The sequence below is a fragment of the Microchirus variegatus genome (assembly GCF_963457635.1).
Source record: "Microchirus variegatus genome assembly, chromosome: 23".
Taxonomy (NCBI): Eukaryota; Metazoa; Chordata; class Actinopteri; order Pleuronectiformes; family Soleidae; genus Microchirus; species Microchirus variegatus.
In genome coordinates this window covers 2238061-2256728 of record NC_139824.1, presented here as the reverse complement: position 1 = coordinate 2256728, position 18668 = coordinate 2238061, and the positions used below count along the sequence as shown (strand labels likewise).

At 40.3% G+C, this 18668-nt stretch overlaps 1 protein-coding gene across 1 annotated transcript in view; it reads right to left on the bottom strand.

The window, feature by feature from the left end:
- Positions 1-12203, bottom strand: part of LOC310943664 (B-cadherin-like) — a 31012-nt gene extending 18809 nt beyond the window's left edge. The window contains exons 1-4 of the mRNA XM_083909300.1: positions 12024-12203; positions 10289-10403; positions 4684-4772; positions 212-514 (exon numbers count right to left, since the gene is read on the bottom strand). Of these exons, the coding sequence (XP_083765426.1) occupies positions 212-514; positions 4684-4772; positions 10289-10403; positions 12024-12074 (558 nt within the window). The 5' untranslated portion in view covers positions 12075-12203. The remainder of the gene's footprint in view (positions 1-211; positions 515-4683; positions 4773-10288; positions 10404-12023) is intronic.
- Positions 12204-18668: the final 6465 nt, after the last annotated feature.

Sequence of the window (18668 nt, the reverse complement as noted above, 5' to 3'; positions counted from 1 at the left end):
CAAGTTGTTCCTGCTTGTACACAGTCATAAAGGGGCAACATTTGGTAAGGTCTAAACAAGCACATAATTCTCCCTGTATCACTGCAATTGAAAGGGACATTCCTGTTCTGTTCAGAGCACATTTATGCAAGACCTAAAAACCATAATCTTGTTACATGTATTATTTACAAGTTTGAGTTTCACATTCTTCCAACAATGTTTCTAATCATACCTCTGTATTGTTGGTAAAAACCACTTGAGCCAGGGGTTGTCCAGAGTGATGCTTAACAATTTGATGGTGACTGCCACTGTGGGACCTGTGGTTGCTGCCATGCATTTCCCCATGGTTGTTATCATGGGGTCTTTCGTCGTTATGCCCATGGTGATGCCCATGGTGATGCCCGCGGTTTTCCTCACGGTGCCCTTTGTGATGATGCCCATCGTGTACCAACTTTACGAGAGTCATTTTGTGACCACTGGAAGAACGGATGACAAACTCATGGCGTCCTTCATGAAGATTAACCCGCTTATTTACCTGGAAAGAAAAAGCTCATCAATAAAAGCTGAAAACATTGTACATGAGAAAAATGTGTCTCAATCAATATTAATCTCCAGCATATCCTAATCTCCCGTCTTGGGTAGGTTGACAGCCATAACAGCTACCGATACATTTTATTGAGCAGTGCAGTTGTATGTATTTCATATTCCCAGTCTTGCAGTTAAAGAAAAATCCATACAATAAAAAAAATACCGGTTTTTGGTATGAATGGGTTTATTGCCCAGCCCTACAAACACCGGTGTCTTACTAAATCTCTTTTCTACATATTATGTTTTTCTATATTTCAGATGTGCTGAGGTCAAAACAGATTAGGTCAAGGGAAAAAAATCATAAAAGAAAAGTTAAATTCACACTTCACACAGTCAGGTTCATCATTATTGGGACATCAACAGAATTCTCTTTTTGGCTCTGCACCACTACAATGGATATGAAATGAAACAAATATAAGTAGATAATATTGCTCAAAACACTTCAGAATTGCTGCTTTTGTCAGCAGTTGTATCATCAATTAATACAAGGGAACCAGTTCCATTGGTAGCCATCCATGCCCACACCATGACACTACCACCACCCTGCTTCACTGATGAGGTGGTATGTTTTGGATCATGAGCAGTTGCTTTCCTTCTCCACACTCTTCTGTGTGGGGGGGGGTTCTGTAATGATTAAGGTGACCCATTCAATAGGTGCATATATAAAGTTGTTGTTAGATGACCCTGATAATATCCTGCTTTGAAACACATACACCTACCTCCTGGAGAGTTTTTGATCTGGCCAACTGTTGTGATGGGGTTTTTGAAGGGGAAAATAATTATTCTGTCGTCCCCCATAGTGGTTTTCCATGGTCTTTCTTTCTTTAAGAATGTTCAGTTCTGAATTGAATGAACATGGATTTGGCCTCACCTAATGTTTTTGCTATTTCTCTGATGGTTTGTTTTGATTTTTCAGCCTAATGATGGCTTGCGTCACTGACAGTGACAGCTCCTTGGATCTCACATTGAGAGTCAACCGCAACAGATTACAAATGCAAATGTCACTCCTGGAATCAACTCCAGAACTTTTACCTACTTAATTGGAGATGACAGTGTGAGGGAATAGCCCACACCTGTCCATGAAATAGATTTTCAGTCAATTGTGCCATTACTTTTGGTCCCCTAAAAAGTGGGAGGCACATAATTCCGCCACCGTTCATCTGATTTGGACATAAATACCTTCAAATTAAAGGTGAAAGTGTGCAGTTAAAGCACATCTTGTTTAATTTCAAATCCATTGTAGTGTATAGTAGGTAGGGTTGCCACCTTTCAGAAATGAAAATAAGGGACACCCCACCGCAGTTCCTCTGGGCCATGACCACCACGGAGCCGACTAATGTAGGACATCTAGGCGCGTGTGTTGCAAGGGTGTCGGGGGTTTTTCTATTAAAATTTCACTATGGAGAGTACATGGTGAGGGAGCGGAGCGACCGAGCGGAGGCGGGTTGGTGTGAAGCATTTGAAAATTTGAGGTAAAAATGGGGCATTCTGAGGCTTTTTGAAGGACCATTATGATGACTCATGGAGTAAGGCCAAGTAACTCAAAAAATTACAGAACTCTGTATTACAGAAAACATCTACTTTGGGAAGCAGCCGGGGGAACACATGAACATGAAATGTCTTTATTGGCAAGAGCATTATAACTAGGGATGCACCGAAAATCAGGAAACAGTTGGCCGAAACGGAAAAACCGAAATAAGTTATTGTGCCAATTCTGTACCATTGTTTTTTTCTTTTCTAATTTTGTTATGGCAGGGACTGTGTGTGCTTATCTCACTAAAGTCAAGGCATTATAATTATAGTATATTATATTAAAGAGCGCGCCCCCTCATCTGGTGCAGACGGGCCTTTTTTTCTGTGCACTGCACCTGCACTGTGGTTTCTCTCTCTCTCTGCTGCTTTGTGCGTCGCTGCTGCGCTCTACGCTTTTCCTCCAAGAGATATTTCCGTATCAGCACAGCCTGGATTATTTCTCTACACGCAGTTTTGTCTTTACATCCAATAATAATCTTTATGACGAGGATCGAGTACAGTCGCGATTACGTGCAGGGGATCCGAGTAGATCTTAGTGTTTACAACTCTTAACAGCGCACTTTTCATTGTTTTCACTCCGTGGTCTCAATCTTCTTGTAGAAGAGCTTTAGTTTTGTTGTAATTAAGGGAATAACAGATTAATCAGATGATCTGATGTCTTTAGTTAACTGTGAGCAGCACAAATGTGTGGTGTCTGTCGCTAGGCAACCGTGACAGCAGCACGCGCACAGAGGACCGGAGCCGGGGCGGCCGAGATCCTGCATAGATCCCGTCACGACAAGTTTGCTGGCCTTATTATTCCCTGTGTTTTATTTTCATCTTTATCTTTAGTGTTGATGTGCGTGTGTGACAGACATGTGGATTTGATATTTAAGGAAATACGGAACAAACCGTGTCCTGTATTGAACCAATACGGGACAACATTTAATTGCCAAATAAAGGACGATTCCGTATTTTACGGGACGGGTGGCAACCCTAATAGTAGGGATGCAACGGTATTCGGCATTTTACCGAACCGTTCGGTACACCCTGTTGAGTTCAATACACAACGGCAAACAACGGTATTTCGGTATGTTTCGGTATATCAAAATGTATTAAAGCGGACCTAGACCGGAAGTTCCAATTAACGCTGTTTTTTAGTGTGTATCTGCGTCCTTACCTTGTTTAAGAAGCCCTGAAGGTTCTAAACAAACAGTTCAGCCACTTCTGAGAACGATGTGTTTTATTGTAATCTCGGGCTCAGCGAGATCTCAAAAAAACCCCGGTCCGGTTATGTAAACAACGGATTTCCTGAACAGCAGATCGTCCTGCTCCGGGCACTAGTCTGGGCACATCCGCTTGCGTACATTGAACCGCAGAAGAAGAATAATGTCCGTTGTGGAGGTGTTTCACGAGCGACTGTCTTCTGACTCGGTCAGACACCGGGTCAAAGTCATAAAAGGGACTGTGGCTGGGAGTCAAGAAGCTATTTTTAAACATTGTTAAAACAATGTTTTGATAATGAGTAGCAGTGCATCCACCGTTCCAGAGGGGGAGCTGCGCTTCTGAGAGCGGGTGTACTTCTGGGTACTGGCCAATCACAAGACTGTCTTCTGGGTGAGAGAGTTGAGTCTCAAATCTCATGGCTGGGAAACACCGTCAGAAAAGAGGATTTCTATCGGCTCGTTTACAGCAACTTGGAGGTTTTTGACCATAAAAACAAGTTAATGTATGTAAGTAGACCTCCATAACTAACATATATGTGCAACAGGACCACTCTATGTGAGCTTTAAAATACACAACGCTGCCTGATTAGATCCACTCAGGAGCAGAGACATGAGCGCAGCTGCGCACTCAGCCTTTCAGTGTCAATCAGCACGAGTGAACAAGACTCTGAAAAAAGGAAGTTTGAAGCGGCACCGCCTAGGTATAAGTCCACTGTGTGAGATCATTTAGGATTCAGTGGCGACTACGATGAGAAAATTTATGTCAACAAACAAACCAAGGTGTGCAAGCATCTGTTATGCAGCGCAGTGAAGTTGGTTTGAAGTTGGATATTTGACAGACACTCGCTCTACAGCGCCACCCAGAGCAAGCCTCTCATTTACATCGTCATCACCCGTCTCTTTCACTTGGCGCAGCATGGTGTATTTGTAGTTTCTGTGAGTGGCTTAAAATTGTGTTTATCTTTATTCGATAGCACTAAACTTTATTTATTTTTAATTTGTGTGGTTTCATGTTTGCCGTTTCATTTGATCTGATAGTGCACTATTGTTTAAATAAAGTTTGTGTTGTGATCTTTGCTTTTAATTATTTTTACAATGCAATATTGCCTTTGCTAGTCTGAGCAGTTTAATATTAAGATATCGTAACCGCACCGATACTGTGGGCCAAAAACCGCGATACATACAGAACTGTGGGGAAACTGTACCCTAGTGTATAGAGTCAAAAAGAAGATAATCGTGTTGATGTCCCAATATTTACCAAGAAAGAAAATACATCTAATAATAAGCTATGGATAAAAGAAACACCCCAATATACCAATTATTTTAACTTTTACGGACATTGAACTATACGAGAGGAAGTGTGTTAAAGTTTACTCACAGACAACACTCCATCTTTGTGCAGATTGAAACGCTCATCAGTGGTAAAGTATACAAATTCCATGATGCTTGTGCAGTTGGTGAAGCTCACTGTAATGGGATAGAAGAAGAAACGAGTCCATTAGTGCTTGCATAGAAAACTGAAATTATTTATAAATCCATAGCATATGACAAAGTACAGTACACTTGATTAAAAAAATAACTTATTATATGAAACGAGAAAAAAAACACCACAATACCATTTATTATTATTTTATTAACTGATTTTGTATCACCAAATGTAAAACGTCTTTATTGTGATAACTAAGAGCAAATTATGTATGCAACAGGAGCATGTGAGCATTATTAATATGAATAACAAACCAACCTGATGCGATTGAATAATGTGTAAATGACACAGCTTTGTGTAGAAGTATCGACTGTGATTCTAATGATTTAGCAACTAGCTGAGAGTTAGCACATCATCAGCTCATTCAGTAAATTTACTTCTAGTGTGGAAGAGTGAGGATGGTTGTTTGTCTCCATGTGGCCCTGAGATGCACTGAAAATCTTTCCAGGGTGTACCCTGCCTGTCAGCTGAGATAGGCACAGCACACCCCACGACCCTCATGTGGATAAAACGGTAGAAATGGGAATATTTTTGATTTTATTGTAAAAAATAAAATAAAAAAAATAAAATTGTGGTATAATATTTTTGCTGTATCGCCTACCCCTATGGTAAATGGTCTATTCAGCACTTATCTATTCTTGATGACCACTCAAAGCTGCTTTACACTACAGTTTTGTCATTCACACCCATTCACTCACATCTATACAGTACATCTATGTGCAGTGCTCCCTACAACACATATTTCATACCCATTCACTTTGTTATCCAATATTAGCATACACCTTGAAATGAATGGATGACTTGAGGCAACATGGTGAATGAGTCGGCATGAACCCTTGAATCAGTGGTCAGCACTTAACTTGGTATCAACCGCTTTTGTTGACACAGTGTTTTAAAAGTAGCTGGGACAAAACATACAATATGTTAATAGATAGGCACTGAAACTCATTACGCTCATTACAGAGTTTTAAAGAAACATTAGTCACGAAACGCTTAAAAGCGTGTGGTATGGGTGTGAAAAAACACATCAACAAAATGTAACTTTTTATTGAACCACTGCAAGTGACAGTAACAGCCATACAACCTTTTATAAACATAATCCCACCCCCCAGCCCCCCTCCCGGCAGCATCCCTCCCTCCCCTCCCCTGGACCAGTCAAACATCATCAGGTGTCGGCAGTATACTGTAGTGAGTGGTGTACCTCTGTTCATAATCCAAGAAGTCTATCCTTTATCTGCTCAGCCGCACCCTACCACGCCTCCAGAGTGGAGGCTTTGGCATTATTAATCCGTGCAGTTGACTACTCAAGTAACACAATATCATGAAAGTAAATCAGCCACTTCCTAGTACTAAGGTCATGAGGCGGTAGCCATCTTTGCACTAGGAGTTTTTTGGCAGCTGTGAGGCCACTCAGTAACAGTTTGCGCTGTTTCTCATTTATATGCAGTTGAGAATCATCATTAAGAAGAAGTAAGATTGTATTGCATGTTATGGTGGTACCTAGTAATTCAGACAAGACTTAGGATACCTGGCCCCAAAAGGCCTGAACAGAGGGACACTCCCACATCATGTCTGTAACCTCCTATTGCGTTAAGTTGGCACATAGTCCAGTTTGGGTTTGGTATCAGTTTCATGCAAAATCTAGTGACAGGTGTATAATAAAGTCTGTGACGCACTTTAAAGTGAATAAGATGGTGATTTGGATTCTTGGAGGCAAGAAAGGTGTTCTCCCATACATTACTCCAGGAAGTGTTATCTTTCAGCTCAAAGTCACTCTGCCATGCTCTGAGCATCGATAGAGTCTCTCGCTGTGCGGATAGTTTAGAGTAGACTTTCGATACAAAGCCCCTGCAGGGAATGGAGTTTATCCAGTCTATTAGAGGGTGTATGGGAAGCTTATCCCCGACTGGGACACGAAGTGCTGATCTTATTTGCAAATAAAAAAAAAGGGAAGAGTCCTGTAAGTCAAAGCGGTCCTTCAAATCCTGATAACTAAGCATGCCCTTGCCATCATACAGGTCCCCAATAACATTAATACCTTTCGAAGACTATGGTTTAAAGACCAGTGGCTCGTTTATAATCCGTACGTTCATATTGTGCCACAAGGGGTTATCATTGTGCCACTTTAAGCTCCCCTTCCAGCTCTTCTCAATGACCCTGAAATTCCTGATTGTGCTGGCAATAATAGGGCCATAGTGCAACAAACAATAATTGTCTTTTATGCCAGAATATAAGATGGGATGAACTAGATTCTTCTCTAAAGATTTCCATGAGACAGATGAGCAGCCGTCGAGCCAAGCCATAACAGGGCGTAGCTGGAAGGGCTGATGATACACTTTGAAATTTGGAAGAGCAAGCCCGCCCTGGTCTTTAGATCTCCGAAGCATTAAGAACTTAAGTTTTGGATGGCCTTTATTCCAAACATACCTACGTAATAGTTTATCAATTTTAACCCAGTAGTCTTGAGGGGGAGAGAGCGGAATCATCATACTTAGGAAGTTAATGCGAGGCAAAGCATTAATTTTGATTACAGATATACACGTCCACAGCGAGGCAGGCAGCCTGGTGCAGATTGCAAGATCACGTTCAATTTTCTTAAAAAAAATTCATAATTGCTCTTCACTATTTTCTGGAGCGAAGAGTGTATCTGTATGCCCAAGTATGTGATTTGGGTTACTAAGGGAATCTGTCTTGGTATTTTTGGGACCTACGAATTGGCATCGAATCGTGAGCCACCCAAAGAATCACATCCCTATTTCCCAGTGCTTCATAACCAACCATCCTCCTCCTCCTCCTCATCCCTTGCCGTCACTCGATCGTCATGCCCCCTGCTGTCCCCCCCACTCACTGAGAACTCTGTCCACTTTTTGTAGATTTTCAAAATTAGGCATTGGTTGGAGTTCGCCTCAGACGAGGGGTTTGTTTTCCTTGCTCGAGCCCTAATCAGTAATAATTGCAACAACAAAAAACAACTTAAAAGCAGACTGGAAAACGGGTTGAACTGGAAAAGAGCTTTACCTCGTGAACTAGGCAAGCATAGACATGACAGTGAGACAAGCATAACAAAAATGTATCGTTTTATCAAGTAGAAAAATGTTCTGCTTAGAGAAGTTGAGAACAGTGACAAACCTAATGATCTGACAATCAAACAGTTACGAAAGCTACAGAAAATGGAGGCATAAATGTGGATAAACAGCTTCAAGTGCTCCTCGTCTCTGAATACATGACACCAGCTTAAGAGCAAAGGCTGCAGAACAGGCTCAGGGACATTGTTTTGGCTGCAGATAAGAGCATTACAGAGAAATGCAGTCTGAGGCAAGCTGAGAAGGGAGGTTGTTTGCAGTAGGAGAAAACAATGTCACCGGCCTGATCCAGAGAAGCTCCCTCACAAAACTACTAAAGCCTAAATCAGGTCGGAATGTCTCCTTTGCTATATTGCTCATCCTAGGTGGGAGTGATAAAAGATATAAAGTATAAGGATACTGAAAAACCAGGGCTTTCTGCTAAGACACACACGTATATATACACACATATACATACTGTATGTATATGTGTGTATATATACACACGTGTGTGTATATTAGGGCTGAACGATATATCGTTATCGTATCGATATCGAAATATGAACATTCAAGATATTAATATCGAAAAAGCAACGATATAAACGATAGAGATTTTCTCCCGCGCTCGCCCTGCATGTACAGCTCTGGCAGTGACAATACACATCTTTTTTACGATTGCCCTTGAACGCACCACTACGGACAGCCAACCACAAACCTTATTTGATGCTTGCTGTGGATCGACACCTGAAGCAAACCAATGACTAACATAGGAGGGCGGGTGGGAAAATATACAGTGGGATAAATCAAAAACAAAAAGAAAGGTGACATGAGTGCGGAAGATAATACATATATATATATATATATATATATATATATATATATATATATATATATATATATATATATATATATATATTTTTTTTATTTATATATACACATACATACATATACATATACATACACATACACATACTCTCGCTCTCTCTCTCTGAGCATACTGATTTACAGGGTTTCCCCCAGAAAACCTGCTAAGCCCGGTGGTACCTCTCGGGTCCACCGGCGGCCCACGGCGTTTTTGTAAAAAAAAAAATTAAACGCAGCCAAGTTTCGCTTTTGCGCAGAGACTTTCCAGCATTTAACAGGTGTTGTTCCACAGTGAACTCGCTCTGTTTCGACCGCCGAATTATCGGTGCATCCCTAAATATAACATCTTTATTGACAAGAACGATGTTACCGTAATAATGACGCACTTGATAGTGTGACTTGGGTTTCAATCGGCACCTGGACAAGCGTGCGCTGCGCGGATTACATGGGGGGCGCATGCGCTCTTGTTCCCAGGTATAGAAAGCCGTGGTGTATAAAAAAAACCTATTTTAAATAAATAAACAAGCAACGCTAAGCCTGGCGGGGCTTCTTTCAGTGATTGAAACAAACATGTCAACATTAATGAAATGTTTACATGCAGTGCGGGCGCAAAGCACTGCATGTGCGCCGCGGCTCGAGCGGTGCACAGTGAGAGAGGAGCAGGTGTGTGTGTGTGTATATGTATATGTATATGTATATATATATATATATATATATATATATATATATATATATATATATACATATACATATACATATACATATACATATATATATATATATATATATATATATATATATATATATATATGTAAATGTTCACCAGTTCTGATGCAGTTGCAAAAATCTTCAGGCATGTTCAGGCCCTCAAAAATTTTACACAGTCGTGCTCGAACCCTAATGAATGTCAACAAACAAACCACGATGTGCAAGCATCTGTTATGCAGCGCAGTGAAGTTGATTTTAAGTTGGATATTCGAAAGACACTCACTCTACAGCGCCACTTCAAGCAAGCCTCTCATTTACGTCATCATCACCCGTCTCTTTCACTTGGAGCAGCATGGTGTATTTGTAGTTGTAGTTTCTGTGAGTAGGTTGTTTATTTTTATTGGATATTACTAAACTTCATTTATTTTTAATTTGTGTGGTTTAGGTTATCTGAAATAAAGTTTGTAGTATGATTATATCTGTGTTTTTAATTATTTTTACAATGCAATATTGCCTTTGCTTGTCTGAGCAGTTAAATATTAAGATATCGGAACCGTACCGTTACTCTGGCCCAAAAACTGTGATGCATACTGAACCGTGGGAAAACTGTACTGTTGCACCCCTAGTTATGTGTGGTTATTATCAGTACAAGTAGAGTGAATCACAACTTGTAGAAAAACGTTTAATTTTATTAAAATCAAAAACAATATTTATAGTCATTAAAGTAACCGCCTGGAGTTAATTGTGTAGCCAGCTCTATGGCCGGCAGCTGGCGCTTGTGGAAAGCCATGAAAAACCACCTCTCAGTTTCAATCTGCATCAGCCTTATTAAGCAATAAGTGACAGGACTGGATTGTACTTACCTCTGCCCAGTTTTGTGCCCGGCCTCAAGTGATTACTGGTCACAGTGAAAATCAATTCGTCGGACTTTAATCCAGGTACACATTCTGGCTTCTCAGCAGTAACTAAAGCTGAGACCTGGAGGACAAAAAAAAAACACATTTTAATTAACCATAATCCAGATATTGCTGGGCTAGTAACAGGAGGGTTGTTAGTTCGAGTCCCCACTAAGTCAACAGGGCTGGGCAAGGTACCCAACCCCCATTGCTCCCCAGCCACCGCTAAGTGTGGCTGTCCACTGCTCCTAATTCTAGGAAGGTTCCTAGGAGTTGGGGTTCCTAGAGGACAGGTCAAATACAGAGAAATAATTTCCACCAGCCTGGCTGTGTGGTCTTTAAAAAAAAAAAGAAAAAAAAAAGCATCTGTTGGTCATATTGGCAAGCGCAAGTGTGGAAGCACAAACAGACACACAGAGGCTTCAAAAACAATATTTCACTGAAGTAAAAGTGAAGTAAAAATAGACATTGAATGTCACCAATCAATCGATCAATCAAATTTTATTTATATAGCCCACAGTTTACGAAACACAGTTTCTCTCACAGAACTTCACAGGTTTGGTAACATCCTCAGTCCTTAGACCAGGGTAAGGAAAAACTACCAGGGAAAAATAGGTAGAAATCTTAGGGAGAATCACAGGTGAGGGATCCACTCCCTGGACGGACAGACGTGCAGTAGATGTTACCCAAACATACAATTCAGGATTATAAAAAATAAAGAGTAAAAAGCCTAGGAAGTACTATTTTTAATTATTCTTATTTTTTTTATGCACTGTCCAGTGGGTGCTGCGATTTCATCATGCACATATGTATGATGACAAAGATGATAAAGAACATTCTATTCTATTCTCGCTTTTCTAACACGATGGTTATACATCACTGTGACACCACACTAAGTGACTTAAACTAAGTATAAGGAATATAAATTAAAGAGGACTCATAACTGGAAATGTACAATCTCAAAGTAAAACTGGACTACTTTACTGATTGATTGATGCCTAGTCACACAGCTTCCTAAGTGTGAATATGTTCTGGTTCTCTTGCTCCTCTAAGACACTAAACGGAATATATTTGATTTGTATGGACAAAATAAAATGGAGGGCTGCAACTAGAGATTATTTTCATAATCGACTGTTGATTATTTTCTCAATTAAGTGTTAAGTCTATAAAACGCCAGAAAACTTTGAAATGTGTATCGTGTTTTCTAGTCCGCCGAATTATGATGTTCTCAAATGTCAGTTTTGGTGATTTTTATGTTCCACACTGGAAGTTACGTGATATAGAAACTCTACCAGGCTAAAAGACGTGTGTGTATTGAGGAGTTGAAAATGTCAACCGTTTAAATGTAGTTTAACCTGTAAGATGACGACACACGCGGAACAAGGGCGAGGCCCACGCAGATGTGACACATCAAAACTCACTTTACTTAAAACGTATCGTTGTTCAGGGACTTATCTTTAAAAAAAAATCTGTACATATACACACAAACTGCGTTTGTTGAATCACTGTATCGCCGGATATCTACCTCAATTTAAAGCAGCGGCCGGTATGAATTAATTTGAAAGTAATGTTACAGAAATAAAAAGCCGATTAAATAGCGTCAGAATATGTGTAAATAAGTGAAACGTAAGGGGGGAAATTGTTGTTTTTTAAATGAACACGACAGAAACGGGTGCAATTTAACTACAGCTGGAAACCTCACCTGGGAAATGACGAATAAAATGGCGACAGCGGCGAGCCGAGTCGTACCCATCTGTTTTTAAATCCTCGTTTGAATATTCCACCGAAATAAAGTACAAAAATAAAGGTGCGGTGTAAAGAGATGGAAATGGTTTCCTCAGCGAACAGTCGTCGTCGTCGTCGTCGTGTTCGTGGTGTCTCCTTTGTCCTGTTTCCTGGAAGTAGTTTCACTAACCGAATAACTTCAGCTGAACGTGTCGCTGCAGGTACTTCCAACGTATGACGTCAGCTCGCAGGTGCGGTCTCCGTGTTCCTGATATGGTCATGGAGGCAAAACACGCCCATTGAGACAGATACCAGCAGTTTCTGTACACTAGCAGCCTCAACACACGAGTTTTGGCCAGGTAGTTGTGGTCAACACTGTGCTGTTATTCACATAGCAACGACTTTCATTTCCTCTCTACTGACATTCATCACAGACCTCTCTTTCTGTCTCTCTCTCTCTCTCTCACACACACACACACACACACACTCTCTCTCTCTCTCTCTCTCTCTCTCTCTCTCTCTCTCTCTCTCTCTCTCTCTCTCTCTCTCTCTCTCTCTCACACACACACACACACAAACACAAACACAAACACACACACACACACACGCATGCGCGCGAAACTGACAGCACTTTTAGTCTTTATTCACACACTGCCAGAAAAACAAAACAGATTTTCGCATTTTCAGATTGTAATCATATTATTTTGGAAAGACTGTACAGAAAAAAAGAAAAAACACAACTGATACCGAGAAGTTTAGTCAAATATGATGATATGAATGATATATAATTAAATATTGATTAAAAAAAATATATATATATATATACATGGATGACTTTATTACAACTAGATTTTTCCATAGTTATTGTCAATTTCATACTATATCAATATCCTTCATTATAAAACCAAACAAATACACTACATCTAGAACTTAAGATGTATGTAATACTATATACAGGTCAAGGGTTGTGGTGCTCCTGAGCAAGATACCCATCACCCATTGTTCCCTTGGTGCAGATAAGCGCTGCCCACTGCACCCATGCTCCAGTTTGTGTATGGATAGGTGAAATGCAGAGGCTCTGGAGTGTTCATGCTACCAATGTTACAATGTTAAAAAAATGTAATGGTCATCATCAGATAGAGGCTCGTGACTTCACCTCTGATTGGCTCTCATCCAGATATTCCTGTACGCTAACAAACAGGTAACGCAAATGAGATGCACAAGATGGTAATTTGTGACGAAAGAGAAGTAGCATTGGTGTAGTCTAAGTAATATGCAGGTATACCCATTATAAAACTACAAAAGGGCCAGGATTTCCGTATAACCACATACAAATGCCTGTTAATATGTCTCAACACCTTACTTTGACAGAACTTATACTCGATCAATGTGTTTTCACAAATAAAAGACGAGGACATCTGTTATTTCCAATGGAAAATAATAGAATATATTTGTGTGCAGGTTATTGTGTTGGTTGGGTGAAAATCTATGTAGCTTTGAGTGTGTACATCTGTGTATATGTGCATATATACTGTATATATATAATATTATATAATTTTAACCCAACACACTGTGGAATCAATAAAACCTTTATTTTATTTGACAAAGTTAGAGGCACAAGTGTTGTTTCCTTGACGTTTTCAACTAGAGCATAGTTACAGACTTCTATGTTCATTTTATATGCATTTCTTGTGATGTGTGAGTGTTATCTGGAGTAGAGAATGTAGAATGTTTATCAGAAGGTGGAAATGTAATAATGCAGGTCTGGAGTAATGTCCACTCTGGCTGTTTCCATACTTGAGAAAAAAGCACTTGGGGGTATTGAATGGATCAGATATATTCAGTTTTTGTTCTGTGGTTTCTTTTTTTTAGCTTGATCTCTGCAAATTTAAAGTCAGCAGTGAACTGTTAATGCTTGAAACCAGCACTGATACTATTAATTTACACAATGTCCGTGGCAAATCAGAATTGTTATGACTGTGGGAGAAGACAGGAACATTGCAAGCTTGAAGACTTGGAGAACAGATAATGAAAAATATATCTTATCTAAGATTACGTCTGGACTGCTTCATAAATCATTAATCTGTCATTAGTGTGAAACCAGCATTATTCTGAAAAAGTAAGTCGGAAGGTCCCGCATTTTCATACATCTAAATGAGATCCATATCTAATTACTGGAACTCTCGGTGTGGTGCCCTTTGTAAGGCAAAATAGATGTTAGAATTAATTCTGAATTATTTTCTCAGAACACATCAGGTCCTGGAAACCACAGCACTACCAGGAAGGCTCTTACAGAGAACAACTATTACAGAGTCAGTATAGTGAATGATGTCAGGGTGTGTCAATGACACTCTCTTTTTTTATTCAATTGTCATTATACCCTTTGGGCAGGCAACATCAATACTTCATAACCAGTTCCATAGAGTGCATTGAAGTATTTATGATGATAAGTATCAATAATGAATCACAAAGTACAAAGCACTTCTTCATCCTTACATATTTTTCATCCCTTCATTTTATGAATATCATCTGACTGGAAGAAAAGTGGGTTAATAGCCTGGACTATGGCCTGAGTGAGTAAAGTTGTGTTTCTACCAAGTGAAATGGTTTAGTACAGTATGTATTTTTTGTGTTACCTGTAGGAATAGTATCAAAATAACTAGACCCAACCATTTATTTTGGCACCCTTCCCTTGGGGTACCAGAGTAAAATGGTATGCTAGAGTCAGAGATGAGTAGGTGACAGAAAACAGTCACGACTTTGCAATCAGTGTAAATATCCCAAGGAAGTCAATGCAAACACCCACAGTCCATTCTCATATAAAGCCTGACATCTTGTTGAGACAAACAGCCTCATAAAAAAAGAGAGCTGCTGGATGTGCTCCACTGTTTTCTGTTATGTCGCATTCCATGTTGTTTTTCATTGTTCTTGCACCAGTATGACTTCACGCTATGTATCTCTCTGACGTGGCCATCGGGCAGAGCAGATACCCTGCCCAAAGAGTAAAGGTACTGTTCTTCGTCAAAACACAAGCCTGACTCAGGGGTTTACCCTTCCAAAACATAATGTACTGTACCAAACCATACCATGATGAAACACAGTATAAGGCAGCAGTCCCTTATACTGTTTTCATCATGGTATGCCATGGTACTGCCCCCACCCCATCATGCTGGTCCATAATAAGGCTCTGATTTTATCTATTGGCAGCACTGAAAAACGATTTCAAGAGTGGGGAAAAATCAAAACTACTTTGGAAACACAATGATGCCATAACCCCACCTCTCTCTTGCTCTTGCACTCACTGTTGTTTACTTTGGCTGTATTTGCATGATCGACCTCTTTTGGCATACATCTGTAGCACCATGACAGCGCCGTATACAGGGCAGGCATATGTAGTACAGTGTTCAGAGTCATTTGGTGAGTTTCATGTGGATAACGATGTTTCCTGAAACAAGGTTTTTTTTTTTAATGATACAGGGAAATTTCTCTTTTTGATTACGTTTTGCGGGTGAACTACTACGATTGTGACCGCAATTGACTGCAGGCGCAGAAGTGGTTAAGACCGCCCTATTTAAATGAGGATTTTGTATTTGTCAAGGCTTGTCAACATGGAGAAAGAGCAGACTCAACGGAAGCGCAGAATGAAATTTGAAGCCACTGAACAGAAAGTACAGCTGACGTTGAGCAGATAACTGAGATCGAGGGATATGACATCCTTGTTTATCCTTATTATTATTATTATTATTATTTCCTGACGTATCAATCAAAGAAAACTATGGACTATGGATGTTGCCGTAAAAAAAAAAAAAGGTGCTGCGCTCTCCTCACTCACCTGCAGCTCACTGACAGCTGCCAGGGGGCGCTCTGCTGTTTCTCTCAAGATTACACATAGGTCTTCTTTCAATAGATGTGTGAATTTTTTGTCAACAAGTAAATAAATTAAAATAAGCGGATCATCACAACGGCTTTTTAGTCCCAGTCTGTCCCTGGTTTCATCTGTGTTCATTAAAGGCAGAGTTTCCATTACGCGTGCCAACAGCCTTTGATCTGACGTCAGAGGCGACGGGACAATCAATATAGATAATATATCTATAGCTGATTCAGATAGTTACATTAAATAGTGATTGTTGTGATTATGTATTGCATTTAAATGTGCCTGGAACTGTGGAAACCTGTCTGTGAGGTTTTGGTGACGTTTGCGCACCGCTCAGCCAAACTACCCCTGTGCCACCTGCGCTTCGCCGTGCACCAAGAGTAGACCAGGTTGGAGCTGGACCGTTAAGGTAAAGCGGGGTTCCCCGTTCCTCCGGTCTTAACCGGGGAACATAGGTTTAATTTATTCAGATATACCAAATAAGAATTGAATGTGCGTCATCTGTGAACACGTTGTTGAACATGTGCGCGCACTGCTGTGCCAGTTAAGACCTGCCTTTCAAACGTGCTAAATATAGATGCAAAAATAAGCACCACAATCAGTTTCAGGTTTGATAAATCACTTTTCGCATGCTAAAATAACATATTTACATTTTCTCCTCCCAGCACACGCAAAATTTCGTGTAAACGCCCCACATTGCATATACATTAAGGCAAGAACGCTAAATGGGTTGTGAGTGCTATTTTGCCCGTCTGAGCGACGCAATCCTCATAGTGCTGTGTTAGTAGATCAGCATCAACAAAAATGTGCACATGCAATCCAGTTTGCACACGTTTTTGCACATGCAAAGCTTTTGTAAATCAGGCCCTAAGTGTGTATTCAGACACTCACTTGAAAGTGTTAAGGTCGCTGTTACATTACACACACAATGTGTGTAACCAACTTAGATAAGTTTACAGAATGAGATTTCATGCTTCCCTAAGTACGTTACAGACAACTGACATAAGTGCACAAGCTCTTTGTTAAGCCTTGAGCTGCTGTTGGCAAAAACAAAGGCTACAGAATGTGTTTCCCTGTTTTGCATGACCAATCTAGCTAACATCAGAAAAAGCAAATGGTCTTTAAATATATAGAACTTTATAGTCTCAATATGACCACTCAAAGCTGCTTTTTTTTCTTCCATTCACATCCATTGACTAACACATTCACAATGCACATCTATCTGAAGATCACACATCTTTCATTGCCATTCACACTCTGCCAGCACAGCCATCAGGATCAACTGCCCAAGGACACATAAGCATGTGGCGAGTGGAGCAACCTTCCAGATCAGGGGTTTCAAACTCAAATGACCTGGGGGCCAAAGCGCATCTATTGTGGTCAAGAGGGGGCCGGCCTAGAGAACAAAAAGTGGGGGGAAAAACAACCAATCACACTATCACACAAATACTTAATAATACTATTTATGATGCAAAATTAATGTATTAATATAAAAAAACTGATATTTATTTTAAATTACATAAATATTTGTGTGGACAACTGTAATTCAAATTTGCACCAGGAGCCATTTCGGCCACTGCCATTTGTGGGTAGGGCCCTAACAAGAGTATTGTTGCCATGTTTTCATTATAACATGATATTAAGTGGGGGGCCACATGTAATCGATTGGGGGGCCGCCAGTTTGAGACCCCGTTCCAGATGAAGCTACCACCAAATGAAACATAATTCAGAAAAGCAGTGTAGTTGTATGGGAACTTCATTCTCAGGAGACCGTTGACCAGAGGACAATCATAATATTGGCCATTTGCCTCCTGTCTTCACCACGTTAAACACGCCTCTACGATGTCAGGGGTTTGTGATCGTTTCCCTTTGTTCAGGAGATTCTGAAGTTGACCAAATTGGCGTCCTCGCCAGACCTGCCTGCACAGCAAAATCGAATCACTCGCTGCATGTTTACATCCATTTACTGGCTGTGTGCATCTGACTCATTGTATCGCTCTATAAACTAGTGCATAATGAATCAGTTTGTAAGAGGATGGTTGAAACAGCGAATGGAGAGATGGATCGTGCTGTGGTTCTGTATGTTTTCATACCTGCTCTACATGCCAATCGTGTTACAAATTAGATGGAGCATAGGTCTTGTGGTTGCTGCGTTGTCAGAAGGAAGACTCTGCCACTGCCGTATGATTTCTGGCAACTTTGGTGCATGCAGAACACCAAGTACGATTCCAAGTCAGGTTTTGTCAGACTGTGTCTCTTTAAACAGGGGTGTTCTAAAAGTTTTAAGGTCTCACAGTTTGGAAACAACCATTAAAGAGATGGGGGCTTTTCTAAGAGCAATAGAAAGATGTTATATTCTGTGTTGCCTCTCCATTACTCATCGTCCATCCATCCCACAGAATGACAGCGGGTTGGGATGTGGGAGCAGAGGAAAGAGTGGTCAGTTTACAGTTGCTATGACAGAGGAGGCCGAGTTGGAAGGAGGCAGTGATCAGTGTCAGATTACATGCATAGTAAGTTCCTCATATGTGGCTATAGGTAATCACTCCTCTAAATATATATATATTTTTTTTATTTTCACACTAAACATGTCATGAGCATTGGACATTTGTTTACATGAAGAGATTGTCCACATCGATGTCAATCTCGACTGTTGGGACTGTCATGTCATCATCAAGTCTTCACCAATGTAGAATTGATGTATTATTCATGTACACCCTATATTTCAAATGAACAGTGTTGGAAATG